The sequence below is a fragment of the Phaethon lepturus genome, unplaced genomic scaffold (genome assembly GCF_000687285.1).
Source record: "Phaethon lepturus isolate BGI_N335 unplaced genomic scaffold, ASM68728v1 scaffold1427, whole genome shotgun sequence".
Taxonomy (NCBI): Eukaryota; Metazoa; Chordata; class Aves; order Phaethontiformes; family Phaethontidae; genus Phaethon; species Phaethon lepturus.
The window spans coordinates 107,866-126,642 of NW_010551019.1; the positions used below are offsets into that span (position 1 = coordinate 107,866).

At 40.7% G+C, this 18,777-nt stretch overlaps 1 protein-coding gene across 1 annotated transcript in view; it reads left to right on the forward strand.

Annotated features, from left to right (window-relative positions):
* The window catches only part of ENOX1 (ecto-NOX disulfide-thiol exchanger 1), a gene marked incomplete at its 3' end in the record, with an annotated part of 119,387 nt that overhangs the window by 15,255 nt on the left and 85,355 nt on the right, over window positions 1-18,777 (forward strand). The window contains exon 2 of the mRNA XM_010290712.1: window positions 18,618-18,777. Within this exon, the coding sequence (XP_010289014.1) occupies window positions 18,618-18,777 (160 nt within the window). The remainder of the gene's footprint in view (window positions 1-18,617) is intronic.

The following is an 18,777-nucleotide window of genomic DNA, read 5'->3' on the forward strand; positions in this document are numbered from 1 at the left end:
TCCAAACCCAGTATTTTGTGTGTTTTGTTAATTAAGAAGTTGCGAATGATTACACATTACACGTTAGCAGTGCTGTAAAATGAATGTTTTGTGTGCATGGATAAGCTGAACGTGACTTTAGACGTACACTCCGATGCCATTTCTCCACTAATTACATTTACAGTTTATAGCTGTCTGTAAGTAGAAGGGCTTACTATGCTGATATTTACTGATAGAAAAACTTTTCAAATCACCTTCCCAGCCAGATGTTCATAAACCCGGGTTTGACAGTTGCTCCATAAATCAAGTCAAGCATTTCATCATTGTTCTCTTAGGTGGCTCTTGCGTTTAAGCCTGTTTAGCTAAACACATACATTTACTTAAGATGAAGTGTAAAAATAACATCTGGAGATCTTTTTGCTGAAAGAAAATGCCAAAGGGTCTTACACAAGGATCAAGTAAATTTTATAAACTGTGGCTCAGGTTTTGGAATTTGAGCTGAATAAACGTGCTCTCAGCTTTTGAGAGGATCAAGAGCCAGTACTATTTAAATGTTCTTTTCGCTTGCGTTGCACTCTGCAGGGAATGTGCTCTCACCAAAGCGTTCTTACATTTCTCATTCCATAATGAGTTTCTGTTTTCATCCTTGCCACCTGGGACCCTGGCACAGTCCTGCTAGTAGCAGTGGAGTCACACTGGTGGAACTGGATGCAAAGCTCAGTCCAAAATATTTATTTTAGAATATTCTGCTCTGCAGTAGACTGCGTTCAAAGGGGAATGTCAAAGAAGGAGTTGCTAGGTGTTTTACATTTTAATCTTTGCTTGTATCAGTCATCTCTCTTTTATCTCTCTTCTTCCTTTTCAAGGTAGATGAGATTCTCTCTCTCTCTCCTGGAGAGACTTTTCTTTTTCTTTTTTTCCCCTACTCTTTTTCTTAGAATATCATGCTAATAAGCTGTGGTTTGCTCACCTTTCAAATCAGTGTTACTATGCATTTTAGCTTTGCTGAATATCAGTTTGGTTGCTTTGCTTTTTCATATTCAGTTCACAACGTGAAGGAGAATTCTGCTGAAATTTAACAAGCCTTAGGGAAAAAGATTCAGACAAGTGCAGTCAGATTTATAAAGTGGCAGATAAAGTGGGAAAGGCTTTGCATTACTTCTGCCACGTTGGGTGTTTTTTTGATGGATGGGCTATATCTCATCTGTGATTCAGAATGACGTCGATTCATGTTTTGAGGGGTACCATGACCATGGCTGTTCATGATAACATAAAACCTATAATCTGGAAATGCTGGTAAAGGTGGGTGCAAAATAATAGACATGAATTCCTGGCCTAGGACCATACTTATTTTGTGATTTAATTCTCAGGAACACATCCTGCTTCATAATGTGAGACTGGCATTTAATCTGAGAAACCTGACTGTTTTGAGAATTATAGAAGGCAGCATGGAGCTGTTTGATGCTTAAATGACAACACAACACAGAGATGCTGGCCATAATTCTATCCGAAGTAGTATACTTTACTGTGAAGCTTGGACGAGTACGTTCTTGATTTAAATATCTGGAACTACAGTACATGGTGAGAAAAATAAATCCTCTCAGTGCTGGAAGTCAGAGACCAAAGGAGCCAGTCGGAAACCTCTCCGAACTGCGTATTTATCGTTTGGATTTAAAGTGCGTGTGCTAGACTTAGAAAGGACCTTTCCTAACCGGGTCCTTCTGTCCCGTTTCAGCAGTGCAAAGAAGTTATAAAGCTGCCTAAAGTGTGAAAGGCTGAAAATTCACCGGCGTGGCGAGAGCCGGCATTATGCAGACCTGGGCAGCAGGGCACGTGGCCCATTAGCAGCCTTCGTTAAGTGCTGCAGCCCCACAAAACTCAAAACTGTCCTGAGGCCACTTCAGCACAAATGGAAGGACAAAGCAGTCACTGGCAGTCCCAGGTGCTAAAAGCCTCTTCTCTAAGCTCCCCTGAATACAGCTGTAGTACAGCTGACAACATGACCCGCCGAGCTAAACAGTTCAGCTGGTGTGAAAAAAAAACCCAAAAAAGCACAAATCTACTGACTCTAGTGAATCCAGCCAGCCCAGCTGCATGGGCTACATCCAGATCTTATGCCATCCACCCCCATGCCAACTGATGCCAGCTGATGGCACTGCCAGTCACTGTCCCTTCTCTCCCACAAGCAGCCCCTCAAAGGCCCTTTCCTGTGCCCATCATCGAAGAACACGGTGAGCTGAGCTGCTCCTGATGGAGAGGAGGGCAAGGGAGGGTACGGGTAATATGATCATCTCAGACCTGCTCTCTCTTTGGCCCTGGGGTACCTGCAAGAATCTTCCATCAGTTGCCTGGTCCTCACATACTGGTTGCAAAACCAGTTTTCTGCCTCCCTGGTTAAACCGGTGTTGTAGGTGAGCCAGCAGCTGATTCAGAGTGGTTTGATACATTCCTGGTCATAAAATCATAGAATCATAGAGTCTTTGGGTTGGAAGGGACCTTTAAAGGCCATCTAGTCCATTGCCGGCTCAGGTCCAACTTTTCATCCACCAGTACCCCCAAGTCTTTCTCGGCAGGGCTGCTCTCAATCCCTTCATCCCCGAGCCTGTATTGATACCGGGGGTTGCCCCAACCCAGGGCCAGGACCCTGCACTTGGCTTTGTTGAACCTCATGAGGTTCACACAGGCCCTTTTCTCAAGCTCGTCCAGGTGCCTCTGGATGGCATCCCACCCCTCAGGAATGTCAACCACACGTGATACAAGTGTCACGATGTATCCTCCTTGCAGATTAGTCTGAAAAGTTTATTTCCCTTCAAAACTCCAGCAGAGTGGAGATGTTTCAAATGAAATGTCCAATGATCAAAAAAAAGCTAAAATTTCAGAACTTTGCACACCTCTCCTAAGATTGGCATATTTTTCCCCATAAATGAGAGGAGAAACAAGAATAGCAAAACTTGGGAAAATTCTTCTTGCTGTCTCTGTTACTCTCCATGTTCAGTTGCTGGAAAAATCACAGGCAGAACGCACGGGCAAGACCCAATTAGCTGCTGCAGACCTGACAGGCTTTTAGGAGAATCAAGCCGCTCAGACAATGTTCTGATTTAACCACTCTGACCTCAGCAAGTGTCACAAGGTTAGATTCGTCCTCGCTGGCTAAGCTGGAAACTTCGCATACTGAAGGCAAAAAGAGCATAGAAGTAGAAAGCAACTTTAGGTTTCAAGTTTTAAAAAGCTGGAACAAATAAATTCAAACATTGGCAATAGCTCAGCTCTTTCTACTTTAACTCTTTCCTTCGTTGCAGAGCGGAGGCTTGAACTTAGTCTGGCACATTCATGGAAGATGTAATCCTTTGTGATTTCAGCTGTTGAAGCCAAAAATAGATCAATTTTTCAGAGTATCAGTGAATATAATTTTATTCAAAGGCATAATTTGCCTGAATTTTTGTGCAGAGTTTAAAGAGAATGGCAAATATTAATGCTACAGCATGAAGGCTTTTCACCTCTGAAATATTACATCCTTCATCCAAAGTCTGGAGGGGCTACAACTGCCAAGACAAAACACCAAATTTTTTAACAGGAAATAAAAAAACCGAGTATTTTTCTCCGGCTCTGTGTGTGCAGCAGTTGAATTGTGCAGACTAAAATTTTCCAGAGTATTTCAGCCTCAGGCAGATATTCGACGTGTAAAATTTCAGCCCAAACTGTTAATGATTGGCAAAGCTAAAAGCAACTGACAACAGACTGTTGTAATAGGAAGTGTCAGACAATTTTAATAATAGATGACCTTAGCAGCCCTGCCTCCTTTTTTATCATTTTGAACACTTTTGTTGTCTAAGGCCTATGGTGTGTTTCTCTTTGTGGTTTTGTCTGTATTTCTTTCTTTCTTTCTTTCTTTCTTTCTTTCTTTCTTTCTTTCTTTCTTTCTTTCTTTCTTTCTTTCTTTCTTTCTTTCTTTCTTTCTTTCTTTCTTTCTTTTCTTTCTTTTCTTTCTTTTCTTTCTTTTCTTTCTTTTCTTTCTTTTCTTTCTTTTCTTTCTTTTCTTTCTTTTCTTTCTTTTCTTTCTTTTTTAATTCTGATAAGGTCTTCCTTCAGTTAAGTTTTACATAACATGGAGTTCCATGGGAGTAATTGCTTGTTGCAATTAAGAAGTGTTTCTGCCTACCTGTTCTTCATTTACTACATCTTTATTTATTTCACTGAAAGCTTCCTGGTTTTGTATCATGGAGCAGTGACCACAGAACCTGCCCACCTACCTCCTTTGTAAAATTCATGAGCTTTGTAATGCTCCTACACAACTGCCTTTTCTCCCCAGTGAGCAATCCAAGGCTTTTTCAGCGATGGCTCCTATGAGCTGCTTTATAATGTTCCTGATGATACTCATTGTCCTATTTTTGCTGTGCTTTTATATCGCTTGGGGAGGATGGGGTGACTAATTCAGAACATGGTATGCCAGGTGAGAGTCTAGCTTTTCTAAGAGGCTTTCAGTATTTTTCCCATACTTTTTTCTCTTGTCCCTTATCCAGGCTCACCTTTAATTGGCTTCCACGGCCCCTTTGATGCAGTGCCACACTGCCAGATCCTTACCGCGTGAGCCGTTCAGTCCATCCTCTGCAAAGACCCTCATTTGGGATTTGTTAGCACTGACAACCGTGTGCCCAGCTGCCTTCCTTGTGTTTCGTTCCTCTAAAATGTGTCTTGATGTATACATTTTTTCAGGCAAATAATAGCACGTCATTTGCGGGGTTTGCTGTATCATTACTCACTCTCTTTTCACTGCCATTATCAACACGTTACCTCCAATAACACTGCTCATCTGAGACGGAAGGTGCTTGTTTGCTCCTGTTCTTGGTTTTCATATCTCTTTGGCCAGCTTCTGATCTGTATCAGTCAGGACAAGACTTTGCCTCTCACTTTATGCCTGCACAGTTTATTTGACAGCCTCTTGTGAAGTACCTTATCAAAGACTTTTGCAAGCTTAAGTAATTACAGACTATTTACTGAGCATTCCTCAATTATGTTGCATTTATTGTACATTGAATGCCCAATACGACTACACCTTTTTCCCCCAATACATTTGCATGCTGCAAGTTTTGTATGTTATTTTATATTGCCCCACTACTAGAGAATGTAGTTTAACACCTTTTCGAAAAATGCTTGACAAAGCCTCTGAAGGAAGTTTGGGTTATTTTGTGGGGGTTTTTTCTTATTTGTAAAAGATGCTAAAAATATATTAAGAACAATACTATCATGTACCCTTAAATTGAGAATCGTCATTCTGCCAATTTTCATCCTGGAGCATGTTTTTATGGTTGATGTACAAACCTCTGAAAAAAATGGTTGATAACAACACTATTGACAGAACCCTAGCTGTGTCAGTGTACATAGTGAGGCAAAAGAAGCATCTTAATGTGGATAATGTTTTCCAGCCCATAAAAGTTACTAAGAAATGTATTTCCCCTAAAAATGGGATAAAGAATCATTATAATTTGAAGCAAAGTCTGTCTCACATAATTTGGTTTCATCTTTAATTAAAAAAAAAAAAGATACTTCTTAAAATAATGAATGTTTCTTTTGTTCTTGGTGTTTATAAACCTGCATCTTTTTTGAAAGAATTGTCAAGAGTCACATGTAGAGGGTTCTGATAATAAATTTCAAATACCAGAAAGACTAATTTCATTTCTGAATGGTGGGCTTGGTTCTCTGTGTGAGCGTGTGTGAAATTGCTATGCCTTTAGTTCACTGCAGATTAACCCTTGGTGCAGGCTGCCAGAAATTACAGATGAAATTTTCTAGCAGCAAGAATTTTAAGTTGCAAGTTTTTCACACAACCACTGATATAATTTAAATTACAATGTATTATGCACAAGAGATGCAAAGCCTGGATTCTTCCTTAATCGGGATACAAGTTGAACTAATTTTGTGCACAGTGTCTTATTCTTCTTCGTGAGCTATGCTGTCCATTTATAAAGACTCCTGATTTCTTTTCAAACAAGATCTTTTCCCTGTTAAACTGGATAATGAAATATGATGCTGTAAGAATATTGTCAAGATTGCTACTTTTTAAGGCAAAATATAACCCTTTTTTTTTGGACGATGAAAGACAGCCAGGAGCAATGCCTGTATTTTAAGCTATTTTGGAGGTAAGAGATGCAAGTGTTCTTGGAGAGATTCCTACCTCCTCCTGTAAGCATTTCTCATCTTGTTAGTCCCTTTTTTGGTGAAGAACATGATGAGACACTTGTGTTTGTTAGGAAATAAAAGCTATGTCATAATAAACTCCTTGACAAGACACAAGAGCTTTCTAAGATTTTGTGATAATGTTCTAAGATTTTTTTGTTTTCTCCCAGTTGATTTGGAAGTTTCTTTTTTACCCATCTTATTTTCACTTCTTTTCTTGAAGACTTCAGGCGATGCTGTGATTAGGCTACCTAATGGCTGGCCAGAGAGCCCCAGCTGTTTGATATTTGGCACGGTGTTCTCCACATGCTCAGCGCTGGTTTATTATTAGTTGAGACGTGCATTTCCCCTTGCTGTGAGAGACAGGAGAGATGGAAGGAGTCACTGGGGGCCAAAAGCATTAACCCAGTTCTGCTCACTGCCCTGCACAGCTCCCAGAGTAACTTAAAAGAACCTCAGGACGATTTAACCCATCCCAGCTGGCTGTCCCTAGGCTATCTGCCAAAATCAAGGATTATTAGTCCGCACCGTTCCATTGATAATGGCTCTGGTACTGAGGCCCTGGGGATGGAGGCCTGCAGAGCAGCTGGCTACTCCGGCATCTCTAGCTGCTGATGACCTTCCTTGTACTAGAGATAAGCCCAGATGGTGAGAGAAGGGTTTTCGGCTCTGTGGGAGATGCAAAAGGAATGGAGATGAGCTGAAAAAGCTAGTCATAATGTTATAATTATTGTACTTGTGCTAGAAAACTTTACGGTTGTGACCCAGATGTCAAAGGACACAGAAATATCTGTCTAAGTCTGCTGAAAGGCTGAAATAACAGTTTTCAGACATACGGACTACCCTTATTTACCTTAGCGTGACGCATGCTCTCCTGACACTGTTTTAATGTCAAGCCTCTTCTAAATTGGTGAATGGAATAATTACTGTACTTAAACAGCATGTTGAAGAAGGGGAATTGTTTTATTATGAAGTTAGGAGTATCCCGTTTGGGATTTCTCTACCAGTCATGAAGAGTACTTCAGTTACCACCATTGCTGGCCATTTGACCACTGAGTTTGGCTGCTTAAAATAGGCACTTCAGAAAGCTGAGAGGGCCCTTGTGCTTATATCATCAAGGTCTAAAACCAATCAGCCAGATTCATAGATGGAAAGGGAAGTTGAAGCATTATCCTGAATTGCAGCGAATGCATCACAAAATATTCAAACCCTGCAAAATTTGAGAAGAGGAGGTCAAAGGAAGCCTTAGCTAATGAAGAGTTATTTCAAAAACTATCATTCTAAATACTTTTAGCTCAAGCACAGTATTACATTCATGAACTTACCAGCTGCAGATCAAGACAATACTAACATGTGGAAGCTTATAGCTTATATTTATCTTGTCTATATCTTTGTTTGTGTTTGAGAACACAGGTCAAAACACAGGTCTAACGCTGGAAAGGATAAAAAAAATCTCCTGTTTCATAAGCAACATACACCATTTTTGCCTAGCACATTTTTTTACCGTTTCTTCTGGCAGTTGTCTAGCTACAAGCCGAGGGCGTTGCAGATAGTCAAAAGCTGAAGGTGTTCTGGGTTATCCAAAGCTGGAGGAGAGATGGTTGCCTGGGCACTGTGGCTCAATTCCATGGTTGTCTTTGCCATTTTTCTTCTTTTGAATGTAGAAGGAGTCATACTTTGGATGGTACTTTCCATTCTCTTAGTTTGTATGACTTTCATCCCATACTCCTCAACGCAAAATGCTTGACTCATTGCGTCTGATTTTACATCCTTTGTCATCTATGTCTCTGCGCAAGCCCTCTTGTCACCGCAGCTCACTCTCTTCCTCCCCTCATGGCTGCCCAGTCCTCAAGCTATACCTGGCTGTGACACCTGTGAACTAACAAATCCTTCTGTGGATTGAGATACGCTGCCCGTGGCCTGAGCCTGGCGTTAGCTAAGATACCTCCTTCTGTAAACCAGCTTCATGGTTTCTCATGGTCCTGAAGAGCTGTAGCAATGCTCTGTATTTGCAGCGAGAGCGAAGCAGAGGAATGGTTTCAGTTTGCTGAGGTGCTAGACGGCTTTTAAAGCCAAAATGTAACAAAATAACTTGTCATAGTGCATCGGATTTTAATTAAGACAGCTCTTTTTCTAGACACTCAGGAGCGTTACTTGCCACTATCAACTCTGGCTTCTTTTCAGATCATGTTTTATGTAGCATGGTGTTTCTCAAGATAACTTTCTTGGTTAATTCTTAACCAATAAACAGATTATTAATTCACCAAGTACCATTTTATTACTTACTCAACAGTTAGTTAACCAAATTCAAATCCAACATGTATTCTGCCCATGCACAGAGCATTCAAATATTGTCCTACAAGTTACTGCCATAAACTGTATGGAGGTCAAACAGCTCTAGTAGAGGGTAATACAAAACACCAAGATTTCTTGCTGCATTCATTTATAGACAGCAAATCTTTACTACGTCTTGTATACTTACCCTCCTTCCAGTAGTCTGTGGGTTAAATATACGATGGTTTTAGGAATTTGGACCCTACCATTTAAATGTTTTAACATGAAAGAAACTCAGAAAATAGTACCAGGAACATTACAGTTTAAGTCTCTCTTACTCCTGTTTGCTTAGGCATTTAAAGGAGAAGCATGCACATAAAATAACTTGGTTAAAAATTTGAAATATCGTCACTAAAGATTTTCCAGCTGGTTTCACAGGACAACTTTCTGTCATCTCCAGTAATGACATCAAGAGAAATACATCCCCTGCAATGAAGCTCATCGGCATTTTCATCCAAAAATAAAGCTGAAGGAGACACAAAACTTCCTCTGTCTTAGGAAGCCCATGAGCTGCAGAGTGTTGGAGATTGGGAGATCATCATATGGACTGTCCAGTTCTGCTACTAAGCACAGTTCTGGATTTGCTGTTAGAGGCAGGTTTCTGGGCTAGAGGGCTAGGAAGGATCCTTTAGTCTGACAGAGCCCAATTTTTCTTGTGTTTCTGTGAGAACTTGCCCATGCAGGTGATACACCTTTCTAGACTGTACAGCTTCTTTCCAGTTTCAGCAAGGCTGTTGTTACTCCTGTGACCCTGGAAAGGCAAGGAGAGTGTTTGTATGCATTCCATGGATTCAAGGATCCACACGGTAATGCCAGTTTAATAGCCAGAACTTCTTTCACGATTTGTGAGAAAAATGAGTCCCTTTTGTTTTCATTTGGGAAAGGTCCACTGGAATGTCTGAATTTCATTTTTTCCCCCCATTTTCTCTGAGGTCACATTAATATCCAGAAGATGGTATTTTACCACCTTTTACACATTGGAGGTTTTTTATGTTTCATTTATTACAAGGGTTATATTTCAGTATTAGCCTAGCTTGGGAATTAAAGTTTTTCCTATTTCTACAACTTCTTTTCAGTGCTCATTTACATCTACTTAAGTGCTTATAACTTCCAATAACCTTTTTTCTTTTTGTGCCGTACAAGTGCCTCTCAGATTTCTGGAATTCAGCACTTTCCTAGACAGCAAGTAAAGAAAAATCCATTAACAGTTCCTAGGCTGTATAATCATGTTTTATTTATTTCTTTTCTCATCTTCTAGAGCTTTGAGGTGAAAGGTGATGTCATTTTCAAGGAACATAACAAAGTTTTACTTTATGAATAGGTTCATCAGGCAGATTAACTGAGCAGCTTCCAATGGAGGGAGCTTAAAGAGGCTACTCTGTTTGGCTAAAGTTAGCCTTACTGAATAGCCCACTCTGATGAGGCCAAAACTGGAGCAATGGAATGAAGAGGTGCAAAACTGGAGAGGGTTATCCCAAGCATCATATAGTGAGCGCACAAAGATATTTGAAAGTCAGGAAATAACAGCTGCACACATTTTACATCGTATAAGCAATGTATTACATTATGCCTTTCATATTGCCCAGTCCCATATTTTTACAAACGGGCTTTGGAGCTATTCACCGGGGGTCAGGTGGCAGTGTGCAGAATTTGCAGTTCTGTTGTTTTCTTCACAATGAACTTGTGACTGACCTCATATGAGGAAATGATTTATTGATGAGGAGACGGAAGAAGCCCATTGCTCCTACTGCATGGAGTGGTTCTTAAGCAGTGGGGACTTTGGGAAGGTCAGCTCTCTGGAAATGGTGAGGTGCTATAAACTCATGTATCCTTCAAAATCCTGGCCTGTGGATGGACCATGGACCCATGCCACAAAGGTTCCAGATGATACTGTTGTCTGTTCATCTTTCCCTCTCCTTCACCTCCTTCCCTGCATGTCTTTCGATTTTTCTCTTTACCTCTTTCCTTCTTCCCTATTTTTCTGCTTCTCTTTTTTCCCTTTTCTGTTTTCACCTCCACAAGTTTCCACTGCAGTGGCAATGGGGGTTTACACATGGAAGAGCAGCTGATTGTGGATGAAGACTAGGATTAGTCAGTTTTTCCTGACTCTACCTTCTTACACACGCAGCTGTCAGCCATGAAAAACTGACAAACTGTCATCCGACCCCCTCAACGTTGTCAAGTCCTGAGTTTTCTAGCTCATTCTCAGGCTTGCCTGTCAGGTAAGTCTTTGCAGAGCTCTTCAAAGGGGAAACTAAATAGATTGACCGTGGGCAGGTAGTGTCCGAGACTCCTTTGAGGTCAAAAGGGCACGGATGGCTATCCATGAGCAGGAGTAATAGGAATAACATTACAGTGACACTATAGACTTCTTTACACACCAGCGTTCAGGTTGCATCTTAGGAGTAGAGTGGCATCTATTGTGGTAACACTTTGTTGTATTGTTGTAATTTGCTGTTCCTTCCTATATTTGCATTGCGTTAGAAGCTCTAAACAAGATTGGGGTCCGGTTGTGCCAAACACTTCAGGAATAGACGATGAACCAGGAGTGACTGACCCCATGATTTCTTGTAAAAAGAGAAGGTGGTTTTCTTTAATTTAGTCTTTTTTGTGTATATCGCTCTAAATACAGTGTTTGTCGTGTGATGTTGTAGGCAGGGATCAAGGGGAGACCAGATTTGCTTTTAGTGTTTTCAGCTACAGCGTAGCCAGCTCTGAGGAACAGTATGTAAAGTTTTGGGATTGTCTGCTGTAAACTGTTCCTCTGTGCAGACACAGAGCTTTCTTCAAAAAACCAAAAATGCAATAATACAGCCCTAAAGCTTTGTTGTTGTTATATGTCTCATAGAAGTAATTTTCAAATGACGAGTGTTTTGATGATGCTATGAGGGCTTTGTTTATGCACTGGGTTTGGCAGACACGGTAGAGTTCATATAAATTATTACTTGGTTGATTATTAATGAGAAACATTCGTCTGGATTCCCCCTCACCACCACCCCGTCGCCGTTTTTGCCCAAATTCCCTTAAAGGTTTGTTTTTGCTACAGTCCAGGCTCTTTTTCACGGAATATAACTTTGCTGAGTGGTGTGAAGATGGATCCCCTGGCCAACCGAGAAAGTTGGAGGTCAAGGAGATGATTTTCTGCCCCTCCTTCATTCACTCCTTTCCACTCCTCCGAATATACACGTGCGCATGCACGCACACACACACACAAACGCGTTGCCGATACGTGCCTTACTCCTGCTCCTGCAGGAGTCCTATGCCCACATGGTGCTTCATCGATTGGCTTCGTGCAGTGCATTTAAGGGCATCTACCCATGTCTTTCATATTTAGTTTTTCAAAAATTCAGAGCTCGATAAGCACCTACAAAGACATCTCTGCCTATGCAGTTACCTTCTCAGCATTTTAAAAGGGGACACAGTCAGGAGGTTCCATATCTGTATTCCTTTGTAGCAGGTCTACAGAGACAAAAATCACGTGCCAAACAGATGGCAAAATATAAAAGCGGAAATAAATTCAGTAATCTTGTGGATAAGGTGAATAAGGAACAGCTATTCACGATTTCACAGGATGAAAGAACTAGAAGGTGCACCTGGAACTGCCAGATGATACCCTGTTTTAGTGAAGCAAAGGAGGCATGTTTCCCTACTTGTTGACTACCCTAATACCAGGATACTGTGAAAGCCAGAGATATCAACAGGTTCCAACAGATTCAAAATATAAATAGGTGCACAGCAGGATTTAGTGAAAAGGTATAAATCAAGTCATGTGGAATAGGTGCCTTCTGGAAAGGATTGTTCAGCTGTGATCTCAACCACTGGCAATATGTAAGTGCTTAATGTATATGAGCTTAAAATAATTTGTTTGCTACCTGTCTATGTCTTATTCTGGTTCCCTGGGCATCTGCTACTGGCCACAGTCAGATGGTCCTTGCTCTGAGGCAGGATGATACCACTTGATTTATGCTGGTCAAGTGGAAGAGCTGTCAGACTTCCCCCCCTTTTTGTTTATTGGAATATCTCTGGATGTTTACCCACCAATCCAACATCTATTTTAGAAAGAGAGATCCCTGGAAGTTTAATGACATCTAAACTGGACAAGGAGAGGTACTGGAAGATGCTGGTGGCTGCCGCGTTGCTGCGTTCTAAGGTCTGGCTCTTCGGGGCTAAAAGCAGTGCTCAACAACTGGGCTCCTCCAGCTGGATCGACACCAAATTAAACTGGCACATCTCCTTGGGACATCAATGATCTGGTGCCCCACTGCCACTCCCACTTTTGTCTTTTTTTTGTGCAGTGCAGAAGGCTTGTTACATTGGTAAAAGCCCTGTAACACTGACCAAATGAGTTACTTCCACCAAAAGCTTCCTGAAGCCCAGAAGATGGTAAGATTTGAACCATCAGGGAAAACAGTGATCCAACCTTGATCTCTAGCTTGCAGCTGAATATTCGTTCTTAATTGCTGATGCAGAAAAAAGGATACTGACATGAGGATAAAGACACTGGCAGACCAGAGAGTTTTAAGGGAGAATTTTAGATAAAAATACAAGAAATTTTTTCAATAACAACCTTTTTCTTATTCTAATAAGTTTCTTTCTTTATTTCAGAGAGAGAAAAAAAAGCTAGTTATTCTCTGCTACTGCCAAGTAATGCATATACAGATATGTATATGTATACGTGTATGTATACGTGTATGTGTATGTGTATGTGTATGTGTATGTGTATGTGTATGTGTATGTATATGTATATTTAAGGGAGGCAGACATTGTATTAGGTTTGCCCTTTTTCGAGAAAACTTAAATCTCAGCTTTTAGAAATCTGCTCTATGGTCAGTCTCAAAATACTCAGCAGTGGTGTTTCTGGAGTACATGATCAAATCTCTAGTCTCCAGAAGTTTTTCTTTTTTTTCTCCACAGAAACCAAAGTTTAACAAGCATCTTACTACATTTATTACCAGCTGCTGCCTGGACTGTCCTAATCCTTGCAGTGCATCTTGGCAGGCAACTCCATTCCTGGAACGAGATCTTTTTTCATCTTTCAACTCTAGCAAAAAATAGACTGTTTTTCTTAAGCGTAAAATTATCACTCCAAAGCCATGGGGACCCTTTTGATGTTTTTTATTTTGGTTAGCTATTTCGTGCTCAGATCATTGTTTTCACCACTCACCGTCTCTCTGTGTGTTGAGCACTGCAGCCATCGGCAGGCTGCTGGTTGTCCGAGGTGGAAGCCCTCCACGCGTGCGAGTAGGGGCACGCAAACAAATCCATGTTTGCGCACATGGGTGTTTCCCTGCATCCGACAGAAATACAGCTTGGCAGCTGTCATAAAACACCACAGAAACAATTGACAGTTGGAGGCAAAACAAATAACACATCCAAGGGCTAATACTGAAATTCATATAGGGGATTTTACCCTTAAAAAGTAATATTAAGCAGATATACAACTTGTGGTAAGGGCTGGGGGAAATGGGTTGGTAACTTAGTATTGGTGATGGAGTGCAATCCCTAAAAGCACAGTTGGCAGGAGTATGCATCCATGTTATTTGGGCAGAGCAAAACCAGAAGGTGATTCAAACAGCAACCGTTGCCAAAGAAGGAAGGGGGATGCTTGTCCAAGATTGTGCGGCTATTTTTATGGATGACAAAGTCGCTCCTGCACTCCCAAAATGCAGACTAATAAAAACAATTGTTTTACACTATGCACTATGTTAGAATATAGTTACCCTTAAAGGGATTTTACTGTTCTTCTATTTTTTCCAGAGCCAAAGATTTACTGTGGAATGTTTTGCTCTTCCTATATTCTACAAGAAAGAAAAAGGAGTTTTAAAAACTACTCCAAGTGTTTTTTCTTCTTGCCTCTCTGACTGCCAATTCCAGATATTTGTTCTTCAGTGATTTTCATTGTTTTCCATCATGCCAATTTCTTATTAGATGAAACAGGAATTAACTTGTTTTGCCAAAATTAGGCAGAACGTGTACGTGAAAATATTGATGTTCAATGTTTTTACTTTCTTGTACAAATATGTGAATATTCAAGCCTTATGTACAGTATCCACAGGGACTGTAACTTGAGCAACATGTGCTCTTCCATTCTTAAAGTTCCTTATCATTTCTGATCAATTTCCATTTTAATGATTTCATTTAGTAATTATTTAACAACATTTTTCAAATGTAAACTTTCTCTCTTCTGCGAAGTTGTTTTTTATCATTCCAAGAGATCATAAATGCTTACCTTATACATAAATAAATGTATAGATCCCTTTAAAAATAATGCTATGATCATTGAAAGCATAAAATATTCCTTATTTGACTGTTCAGGTGTGTAGTATATAAACGCAATGTATCTGTGTTTAACGTAGCATATTCATGTCTACAGTATCTTAATAATCATATGTCCAAATGGATCTCTCAAAATAGTGTACATGAGCAGGATTGATTCCCATTTTTTGTAATCCTGCATAACTTTATCAGTATCTTTGCATCTGAAGACCAACAAACTTACCAGTAAATGCAACAGGAGTCATCACCAGCTCTGACTCTGGTGTCCTGGTCCTGCTCCAAATAGGCATTACGCCAGGATGTGGAGCAGACTGCAGTGGTGGTGCTGACGGATGACCGTCTCCTGTCCCTAGACAAGAGCTATGTATCCAACTTCTATTATTGTACCACTCGGTAGCATTAATATAGTTAAACTGGGGATTTTTCTGGATCCTATCATAGATGTGGCAAATTTATTGACTTTCATTCCTTTTTCTCTGCACCTCAGAGTCCAGACCAGTATTTCCTATAATCCCATCTGTAGACTGTCTTCATGGTTTTTCAGCAATATGCAGGTGGCATGCATCAGATTCTTTGTAGATGCAAGCACCACCAACAACTTTGGGGGTCTGAACAAGATCTTCGCTGTTCAGAAATCCAGCTGGATTTTCCATCACTGCAATGCATAGTAGTACATTTTAGTATTTAGAGAATTAGTTTCATTTCCAGGATGCTCTACAAATGGTACTCATGCATCCTCCCAGTTCCCATGGGATGTATGAAAGCATTTCATTCTCAATTTAACACATTAGGAAACTGAAGCAACTTATTCAAGAGGACAGAGAAAGCAAACCTCGTCCTGTTTAAAAGTTGTCCGTGCCTTCAGTAGTCTTGCTATTGACCTTAGCGGGGTTTGGATTAGTCCCTGCAATATATGGAATTAGATTTCAAAAATTATTGACTCTGTCCTCTTCAATATATCTCAGCACATTCACCTTCTGGAGATACAGAGTCCCAACGCACCTAGAAGGATGTTTCGGGAGTGTTGGCCCCCAGCATTCTGCTAGTGAGGTTGTAGATCGATTCCAGTTGTAAAAGAAACTGGTGACAAAGCCATGTACCCATTTAACACAGGAAAAGTTACGTACGAAGTCACATGTCCTTGAACGTGGCAGGAATTAGTGGCAAATAATTTTCTTCCACTTAAATCACAAACCTGCTTTGATTGGCATGCAGCCTAAAAGCTCTTCCTCTCAGCTCCATTTTGAGGCCTTGTTAGCAGCGTTTGTGGACACGAGTTTCCTTGTTGCCATCTCCCTTGGACTGGTTTTTCTCTGTATCTTCACCACTACCAAAGGAATATTCAGAAAACCGCACCATATTGAAACCTGTCGTCTTTTCTTTGAGTGCGAGCATGTGTCTGTGGTTTGGGCAGAGTTTGCTGTTGTCGCAGTTAGCTACTCTTACAAGAGAGAAACTGAAGCATATCTACTAGTTGTCTTAAGGAGAGAACAACAAGGGTGAAATTTACCTTGTGGTAGCAGTCACCAGATGACAACGTTTTTCCTCGGCTGTCACATAAGACCTGAAGGAAGCATACAGGACAGGGAGAACTTGCCTTCAGTCCATCTTCTTGTACGTTTCCACCTGCTCCATCCTTGCCTCAGAATGCTGTGTGTGTCTACTATGGATATTGGAGTTAATATGGAATTTCATATCTGGCTAGGGCTGTAGCTGATCCTACATTTGTCCAGAGCAGTGGACGAGATGCCTTCCTCGGCATCTTTCCAGTCCCAGTTTTCCCTGATCCTAGGAGAAGATTGGTGTGACACCATGCATGGAGCGATACTGTGGTGCTCCGCTTTGTGTGCCGTGCTCCGTGGGCCACTGCAGCAGTGAGCAGCAATGATGGATTTCCACCCGGAACAGGAGAGTGCTGCACGGGAGGGACTGCTGTGACTGTCAGAAGTCTGACTTTTAAAAATGAGATCACGCAAATTAGCACAGCCGAAGGGCTTCTGTTGCCCTTTCACCTCTGACTTTATCTCCCAGCATTCAGTAGCCATGAATATTTAATACGGCCACCACTGCATCCCGTGGAATAAATGACAGGCTCGGAGTTTCAAAGCTTCATCTGAAAAGCAATGCATATACATCGATATTGAAAAAAGCATCACACCCAGAGCAAATCCTTTTTCATAAGCCCACTTATTTAAAAAAAGTAATGTAATATCATGAGTTTTCATTAATACTAGTCTTCAATAAGCCTAAAGCAAATCCATGCTCGCTGTGTGCTTGCCACGCTTGTTCTACAGAACTGCCTGGAAGAGATGAAGTCTCACAGTCAGTGCATGGAGAGCAGGCAACGTGCGGCCGAGACAGATACGAGCTCTATTGGAGTTGAGGTTCTCAATCCTCAGTTGTCTTCCTCAACGAAGATGATTATGGATGTTCCACAGGAATCACAATGCTAATTTTCAGCCCCCGCAGAGTGCTTTACACCTGCAAAGTGATATAAAAATGTGAGCAGTTACCTCACCAGTAAGTGAATATGATTGTACCTGTTCTGCAGATGCAGAAATTAAGATATGGAAAGGTCAGCAGGCTGACCCAGGGTCACATAGTTTCTCAACAGCAGATTTAGAATGAAGAAACGGGCCTCTCTGGTCACATTCCATGGATCATGCTGCCTTGTAGTAAATGTAGCTCAAATTTCCTAAATATGTATATATAAAAATCCTAGAGAATGAGTTGTTTCCCTCTGTCCTCCTTCTTCAAAACAAACAAGCTCCTGAGCTACCAAACCCTGGTTTACATGTATCATTAAATATGTTCCAGTTGCTAACCAGAAAACTCAGTAGAAAAGCTGTACGACACCAAAGTAACTCTCTTCTGTTAAATAATTGATGACGCCAAATAGCAGCAGTGTTACACCAACAAAGACATCGGTGTCTCAAAATATTTTATTCAGTACACTTCAAGAAACTCAAAACCTTGTTTTTAACGCAAACAAATTTCAGAAGTTGGCTCTCAGTTCATCTGAAACATCTGCTTATTACAATTCTTGGTGGTACAGCGCTGGTGTTCCCCAGCAAATCTTTCAGCTTTAAATAGTACGTATGGAAGTCTTGGCAAAGAGATCAGGAAGGAGAAAGAGTAACATTTGCCAAATATGCATTTTACTTTATGGGGCTTTAGTGGTATATTTTAACAATACATGTGTTGAAGAGAATCTACTAATCCGATTAAATAAGAGGACAGGAAAGAATTAGTTCCAAGGTTCAAAAAGACCCCATTCTACGCAGCTGAAACTTTATATTCCAGGGTACAATGGTTAGAAGTCTTGGCTAACTACACCTCTATAAAACAGCCAGAAATGGATCTTTCTCTGTAGTGTCCGTAAATCAAGGTCACTTGTGTGAGAAGGCTATGTTGTGATAAATCTGTCTGACAATTAGATGGAGAGAGCATATCGATGTTAAATTATATTCTTTGTACACTCTGGTCAGAAGACAATGTAAACACCACAGTAGCATTATGAAACAGAAAATTGCATTCCAGATGATCACAGATATTCATGGTGCATGGTTTTACACTTTAATGTGCTGTGGTTTATTGTCAGATTAATATTTTAAATTATGTAACATTCCCTTCTTTATGCATAGTTTATTTTTTTCACTGAAAATGCACCTCTCTCTCCCTCTCTCCTCCCTGTTCCTCTGCCTTTTCCCTTTTCCATTTTTCCTTTTCCCTTCTCTTTTTTTTAACAGTGATGCTTGAAAAAAAAAAGCCTAAAGAGAAACTGTCTGTGCAAGGAAATAGTAACAAGTGGGTTCAAGATTTATAAGCCAGGATTTTATGTTATATATTTACAGATTCAATCTGTGTACCAGGCTTTGATCCAAGCCTTAGCATGATGACGGGAATCACTCCGATTAACCCAATGATACCAGGTATGGGGTTAGTGCCGCCACCACCACCAACAGATGTGCCTGTAGTCAAAGAAATAATTCACTGCAAAAGCTGCACGCTCTT